Source organism: Sinocyclocheilus anshuiensis, unplaced genomic scaffold (assembly GCF_001515605.1).
Source record: "Sinocyclocheilus anshuiensis isolate Anshui unplaced genomic scaffold, SAMN03320099.WGS_v1.1 scaffold363, whole genome shotgun sequence".
NCBI classification, from domain to species: domain Eukaryota; kingdom Metazoa; phylum Chordata; class Actinopteri; order Cypriniformes; family Cyprinidae; genus Sinocyclocheilus; species Sinocyclocheilus anshuiensis.
This window is the reverse complement of record NW_015552568.1, coordinates 1,069,724-1,077,855: the sequence shown is the minus strand read 5'-3', so window position 1 is coordinate 1,077,855 and position 8,132 is coordinate 1,069,724. Positions and strand designations below refer to the sequence as shown.

The 8,132-nt window shown below is 34.6% G+C and overlaps 2 protein-coding genes across 2 annotated transcripts in view; one reads left to right on the top strand and one right to left on the bottom strand.

Moving 5' to 3' along the window:
* Positions 1 to 8,101, bottom strand: part of LOC107664977 (phosphatidylinositol 4-phosphate 5-kinase type-1 beta-like) — a 50,831-nt gene extending 42,730 nt beyond the window's left edge. Inside the window, exon 1 of the mRNA XM_016455682.1 lies at positions 8,041 to 8,101. The gene's annotated coding sequence lies outside the window, so the exon portion shown is untranslated. The remainder of the gene's footprint in view (positions 1 to 8,040) is intronic.
* The window catches only part of LOC107664976 (frataxin, mitochondrial-like), a 10,666-nt gene continuing 4,691 nt past the window's right edge, over positions 2,158 to 8,132 (top strand). The window contains exons 1-3 of the mRNA XM_016455680.1: positions 2,158 to 2,222; positions 3,035 to 3,123; positions 7,030 to 7,093. Of these exons, the coding sequence (XP_016311166.1) occupies positions 2,158 to 2,222; positions 3,035 to 3,123; positions 7,030 to 7,093 (218 nt within the window). The remainder of the gene's footprint in view (positions 2,223 to 3,034; positions 3,124 to 7,029; positions 7,094 to 8,132) is intronic.

Genomic DNA, 8,132 nt, shown 5'->3' with positions numbered 1-8,132 from the left:
GTGACATTGAAGACTGGAATAATGATGCTGAAAATTCAGCTTTGCAACACAGGAATACATTTCATTTTGAAATATATGAAATAAAAAACAGTTATTTAAATGTATAATAATATTTCACAATATTACTGTTTTTACTGTTTTTTTTTATCAAATAAATTCAGCCTTGATGAGCATAAGAGACTTCTCAAAAATATTACCAACCCCAAACATTTAAATTAATAAGATAATTTCACAGTAATGGAATCAGATTTAATTATCAAAATAGAACATGCACTTTGACCTTAATAAAATAATAACAATCGAAACTGATTACATTTATTGTTTATTAAAACAATTCGTCAAGATGTAGTTGAAAGGTCAACATGATGTAAATTCTCAGGAGGGATTTCAAGTAAATAATGTTGCATAATCCAGCTGCTGATGTAGGTCAACATTAAACACTTCCATTGCATATGACATATTGAAAACATTTCCAAGTTCTCTCAGGTTGTTGCGGGGACATTTGCTTATAGAAAGGCATATGGTATATGAGATGTTTGAACCTGATCATAAGAGCATGGTAACTAAAACAAACGGCCCTGTCAAAAAGCCCCGTCCACGCAGGGGACATATAATAATACAATAAGAGCCTTTCCAGGAGCCTGTTGTTGCCCGCTGGGGACACGTTGCCATTGGAGGCAATTGATGCTTTTTTGGAAAATCAAAAGAACAGGATATGCATGTCTAGATTCCATTGTTATTATGAAACAAGTGAGATCAACAACATCACCTGCAGTTCCGTTCGTCTCTCCCACACAGTGCAGTTAACACGCACTGCTCTCTGACATTTAAAGGGGTCATATGATGTTGCTAAAAAGAACATTATTTTGTGTATTTGGTGTAATGAAATGTGTTTATGCGGTTTAAGGTTCAAAATACACATTATTTTCCACATACTGTACATTATTGTTTCTCCTCTATGTCCCGCCTTTCTGAAACGCGTCGATTTTTACAAAGCTCATCGGTCTGAAAAAGCGAGGTGTGCTGTGATTGGCCAGCTATCCAGTGCGTTGTGATTGGCTGAATTCCTCAAGCGTGTGACGACCCCGGGCTGGAATCCTGAAAGCGGATATCGTCCTCTTTTGGAAGGCCAAACAAAGTAGTTTCGCTTTCACTACGAAACACACAATGACATGGCGGCAGCAGCAATACTACAGTGAGAGTTATTGATGCAAGCTAGTATTAGAGTCACAATTAACTGAATCATCTACGTTTATATTCTGGAACATTGTGACACTGATTGACCTGCAGTCGCTCAAACGCAAGAGGTTCTTGTCTCGTCAACCTTTGGCTCAGCCATGCATCGTCACAGGTTCATTATAAAGGAAAACTTGAAATCGCATCATATGACCCCTTTAACACTAAATGTGAGAATGTTGGTTCAGTCCTAAACATAAAGCAGCCAATCACTACAACAAGCTCCATTGACAGGAGCTCCCACTCTAGTCTGAGTAATCGCTTTACACTTTTAACTGAGACATAGTGGTGCTTACAAATGCAATTAGGGACTGCTCACACTTGACGTGAGCACATTGGTCAAACATGCCCATCTAGTGTGTGTTTCTGCTTACACACAAAAATTATGGAAAAGTAGTGGAATGGAAAAAAAATGGTTGTGTGTGAACCAGCCCTAAGAATTAAATAAATAATTTTTGGAAAACTAAGCTGACGTGTATAATTTTCGCACAATTTGCATCACTAAAGAGAATTGTAAAAAATCTAATAGGTAAAAGAGTTAAACAAAAAATTACATACTTCACTTCAAATTTCAATTTTCATCATAGCTCTCAAATCTGATACCTTGTTGCGTTCAATTAAAAAATGGTGCCACTGAAAAGTTGCAGACTTGAATCCGAACAGCATTGGCATGTCATGTGACACTAAAGAGTTTGAACTACTCAGAAAGCCGTAGCAACTTCATAGCAACCACACACAACATCTCAGCATAGAGTGCAAAAGTCGGGGTTTGGAAGTAAATACTCCATTCATTTTCTCCATAGGGAAATTATTTTTTTACTATAACTTCCAAACCTTTAAAGACAGGCCTGTTTTGAGCTCCGATGTTGTTAATGGTATATTTTTGAAGCCATCTGTTTGCATTATTTTAATGCATTGACAATGGAATTTGTGATGAAAAACTACAATACCCCTGATTCTGTACAGAAGATTGCACCAATCACAGAGTCAGAGAGTATATATTAAAATATATTAAAAATATATTGTTTCTGTAGATATAATCAACAACTTTAAATAATGAACTGATAAAAATGTAGGTTTTCAGTTTTTTTATTTCACCGTTGTTTTTCATTTGATTGTCATTCGCCATGCTTTATGGAATTGTAGTTCTTTCCCTCAATAAAGCTGTTAAGTACAAAGCCCATTGCCTTCTTGTCTGATTTTCACATACTTTTTTATGATTCACCTTGTAGCTGGTTATAATGACTTATAAAGCTTTAACAAAGACTTTTTTAAAAATGCTATGGAAATAATACTTCTGGACCCAACACCACTGAAAAGTGGAAAGGCAAGTTTTATATACTGTATACTGTTTGGCTTTCAATGGAAGACAGTTATCTGATGTAGGCAGTACATTTCTCTGATTCTCTGATCAAGAACTATTTGGCACACCTATTTTATTATTTCCAGTAAGTAAAGTATCCACATATAGTGTTAATAGCGGTATTAAAACATAAAGCAATTTCCAAACAAGCTATTATTGTCACATTCTAAATAAAAGAAGACATATTCAGGGTCAGCAACGTTCAAGAATGCATTTCATTATGCTTTTACAAATGTCACAAGACACAAGTGATCATGACCGCCTGCTAAAAATAGCCTACAGGCTGAAACAACCTCAGGGAACATGGTTATGTAACGTGTCAAATGAAAACTGCACATTTTTCTATGGGTCAATGGGAGAAATGTCCTTTGCCTTTTATTGATGCAAGCTAGTATTAGAGTCACAATTAACTGAATCATCTACGTTTATATTCAGGAACATTGTGACACTGATTGACCTGCAGTCGCTCAAACGCAAGAGGTTCTTGTCTCGTCAGCCTTTGGCTCAGCCATGCATCGTCACAGGTTCATTATGTAATTCTTTAAGTGAGAGTTACACACAGGTGTAGAAGGAAAGTTGACAGCGATGCAGTGGATGTGTTTTTGCAGACGCTCATTTGCATCTGCTGATTTCCCATTCAAAAGCACTGGCTCGATAACCTTCAGCATGAAAGACTAGGGAACATAAAATCCTACGCAAAACATTGTCTTTCGGCTCTTTCTGTATTAAATAATATAAGCTTCACTGGCGAATCAAGTAACACAGCTTGCTTTGCTGCAAAATGATCCACTAATGCCAACTTAGCATAAAAGCTGTATCTGAAGTGGCATATTATTTACTAGAATAAAGTGCATTTACACTATTTAATGTTGCACAGAGGCAGTATAAATACATTTACATAAAAATGTCAGTGCAGAAATAAAGTTATTAATTAATTTGAATAATTCATTTTAATTGTAGTTAATTTGTAATTCAAAAATAATACAAATAAATGAAAATGAAAATATTTTAGATAATTTTAAATATGAAATTATGAACATAAAAAAAGAAATGAAAATGTACAATTAAATACATAATTAAAAAAGTATTTATCTAATTACATTTAAAACAATAATACATTTTAAAGCTGCACTGATGCTGCATTTCTTTTACACAGAACCAAAGCGGCATCAGAGCTGCCACTTATACTAGGGGAGCTGAAGTGGGTCAGAGCTGCATATTTTAGTATGATTTTTATTCAGCTATGCATATTTATACAGAATTTTGTGCCTTAAATAACAAATAAGAATCAATGTGTTCTATTTAATATTTTTTGTTCCAAAAGTAGTTCTATTAGTGAAAAGGTCACCATCAAATCCCCCGGTATAGGTATAATAATGATTATGGTGGCAAAATCCAGCCAGAGAGATGGTATTTTACACATCAAGTGTAAAAGAGTATGTCACGTCCCATCCCAACTCTTCTGTGCTGATCTAAGAGCAGCTTAGTTAACGTAAACTCTGATCTTTTTTCTTATGCTGATATAAGAGGTCAGCATGGTATGGGTCAGCTGCTGTCTATTGGCTGTCTGCAGTTTGAATTCTAGGGAGGAATGTAGCATGCCACTGTGGGAGCAATAAAAAAATGTGCATGGGAGTGAGACCGCTGGTCACGACTGCTGTTCATCATTCAGCTGCAGCTTTGAAAGGCTCCAGAAAAATTAAAAATGAAATGTTAAAAAATGAAATGAAATGATGTGGCTTATTGATCTGATTCTGACAGAGGACCGGGATACAGATGAAACTTGTCTGTAAACAGAACATGAAGTACTTTTCACATTAATAATCACCTCATCAGGTTGCATGTGAATGGCAAGCAGTAATCAACTCTTTATTTTTAGTTCAGTTTTCTGCAAATAAATCTATAGTCATTCAGAGACATTACAGATACATCTGCTAAAATATAATCAAATATTACCAAACAAACTTTTACATCTTAATGCATACAGAAAATGTGGACAGTATACAATACATACTATATACTGCAGAAATAGTAGACACTAGACTGTTATGCTAATACTATATTCTGAACGCCACGAGATTCCGAGTTGGGGGTGTATAAAGTGAGAAATTACGCAATAGACGCAACAGATGCAACATCTGCATTGATGGTAAATTTGTTGAAATTAATGTTTTTTTTTTCTAAGTCACATACAATCGCATTGTATAATTACAATTTTTCATAAATTGAATAAAAACATAAAAAAGCAAAAACAAAGAGTTAAAAAAATGCTCCAACTAAAAGTAATGTCAAAATTATGACTTCCAACTAAATAATATAAGAACTTCCCAGGAGAACACAAACATCATTATTATTAACACCATAAGACCATTCCAAACTCCTCTTTCTACACAATAATTTCCTGCTTCTTCTGTATTTTCTTTATAATAAATATAAACTTTTTTGAAATACACTCTTATAAATAAAATACTATTTGTTTTAGTGGTTGGAAAAAAAGAAACAAACAAAAAAGAAACCTATTTCTAGGGTGTTTTGAATGGTTGCTATGCATGTTCTGAGAGGTGTTTAGTGTTGCTATGTGGTTGCTAGGGTATTCTAAGTAATTGCTAGGGCATTAATAAATCATTGCTAAGGTACCCTTGGTGGGAGTGACATATGGTTTCATATATATATATATATATATATATATATATATATATATATATTAGGGGTGGGGGAAAAAATCGATACAGCTTATTAAGATACTCTTATTTTTGTTGTGTAAACAAGCAAAACTTGCTACTGGGGTATTTTGCACAACATAAGAGTACAAAAGTGCCAGCATCAGACAAACTTCTGATACAGAATTATGCAGTTTAGTACTGCTGCAGAAGGCTTTTGGGAACAGCCACCTGGAAAAGGATCTGTGCAAGAGACACGGAGCTTCGATTAAAGAGACCGCGACCACAAATACTGGAGGAATATTTCTTCTTCCTCTCATTGTTCTTTGCTGTCATGCGGTTTCGTGCGTCCAGGTACAAAGCCTGTCCAAACAACTGTCCAGTCTGGGTTATTTTCAACGTGGGTAAAAGTTATGAGACTTTTCTCATAACCTCATCTGATCTATTAAATTGCATGTGAACAACTATGAACATGCAATATGTTCTTTATGGCTTTTCTCAACACATATGTTTCCTACAGTAATAAGACCAGCCTATTCAATATGGATAGTTTGAAATAACTATCCATAATAAATAATATCCATTATTATCCATAATAATTCATAAGCAGTTTTTCATACATACAGTACATTGATTCCAAGCTACCAAAGAAAATACTGATAATATGACAGAAATGTAGTTCTTTTGTTCTATCTCACTGACGCTATTTAACATTTTCAATGTTATTGCTCAGAGACAAATGATAGCCTACAATTCACTGAACATAGATTAACCTTTTGTGCAAACATAGTTACTGAGATATGAACAGTGTTGAGGGTAACGCATTACAAGTAACGCGAGTTAGCGCTTCAGAGAAATACCTTTCATTCCCATAATGTCAACGCGCTTTCTTTGATGCCACCTAGTGGTTTGAGGTGGTATCTATCTATCTATCTATCTATCTATCTTAAACTTTTTGTTTACATTTTTTTTTAATCCATAAAAACTCTATTCGTTTCACTTTTAAAATAACATAAAATACAGATTATGTTTAAACAAATTTTTCAAAAACCAAAAACGTTCTATTCATTTCTCTTGTAATTGTGAAAGATTTTGTTTACATGCAAATGACTGTTAAAAGAAATGAGCCAAATCGACTGAACGAAAATCTTCCTGGATAATAAAGCAGACTTTTATTTTGTTGGGACTTGTATTTTGAAATGTCGCGAGAACCGTCTAAGCGGAGGCATATGCAACACGCTGGCTAGCCGCAGACTTGCATCCGTTTAGAAGCTATGTCAAGGTTAACTAACAAGTGTCATTGTCTTTATTTACTTAGCTTGAGCTCCACATGGAAATGTCACCAACAAGCCTCCAGACTGTCGACAATGAGAAGTGGACTTGAAGTGAGTGAGTTGTCAACAAACGTTTAGCATGAATTGAATTGTCAGTCTGCGCCGTGGCAGGTTATGATTTTGACTCTTATTTGTTGTAAAGTTAAATGTCTTTCGTTGTTTTTTTATTATTATAGAGAACACGTCTATTATATAAGGTCTGGACAGACTGACTAGCTTTATTTCATTTAGGTGCTTATCATAAAACTTTGCCTGGTAAACAAACCGCTCTTGCAATATAGTTACATGATTCTGGACTTTTACGCTGAATTGTAGTCCAATTTTGATGACCTTAATTAGTGTAACTGTTTGTGTTTTAGTTGTCAGAATAGTTTGTCTTGATTTGAAAGTCTGTTTTGTTTGTGACTCATTTGTTTTAGTCAATATGTGGTGGCAGATTTAGGAGTATTTCTTCAGCACAGACAGTCACAAGGACCTATGGATGTGGAGGACATTCACAGGTAACGAACACAGATCTTTTGTGCCTTTCAGTAAAAGCTAGAATATTTACATAAAACATTACATTTTAGCTACACTGGAACAGGAAGGGATTAAGGAATATTGAGAGCATAGACAGGAAAAGTGAAAGCATACAAAAATTCTCTATGCTTTCACTTTTGCTATATCTTTACTCTCATTATTCCTTAATCCCTTTCTGTTCTAGCTTCTACTGTTTTGAATGATGACAGAAAGCTTGTAAGATCAATTGATATAGACCATTGCCGTTACAAAAGTAAACAAATTATAATCGGCAAGATTTTAAAAATGTGAAAATTAAAAAAAAATTGCAATAATTATTTATTTAATTTAAAATATTTTTGGCATGATTTGGAGTTGCTGTTTTCCATCTTTTCTTAAAGTTGCACACTTCCTGTCATGTAACCCATTTGTCTAAACTTGATATCCCCAGCCTTTTTGTGGAACATTGCAATTAAGTTGTTGCTCTGTAGGGTGAAAAAGGAGTCCTAAAACTTTTATAATGGTATCTTTTCTCTTCTTCTTTTATAGGAAAAGAGGTTTGTTTGAGTGTTATTGTTGTTGAGTGTTCCTGCACGACTTCTGTTAAGAGTTCACAGCAAAAAAAGCCATTTGTGCAGCAGCCTTTGTTGCAGCACCGTGCAGAGAAAATGCACTTATTTATTTATTTTTTATTTATTTTTTTTTTTAATTGGCTACTACGTCATTTAAAGTTTTTTTCTACATGCGTACTTACAGAAGTTTGCATACCTGAAATATAATTTTTTTTTTTTTTAGCTGCAACATAATTGAACACATGAAAATGTCAAATATGACGTCTTGCCTATTTGAGGGCGGAAGAACACACCGCAGAACCGGTACAGGTGTACGTCCATCTGACAGGTTCACACAGTTTACATCGCAATAAACATCATTTTAAAAAATGTCTTACCTGTATTATATATGTCTTTTAGGGTGGGGTCTTGTCTTCAGACAGAGAGAGAGAGAGAGAGAGAGAGAGAGAGAGAGAGAGAGATGCGAGTA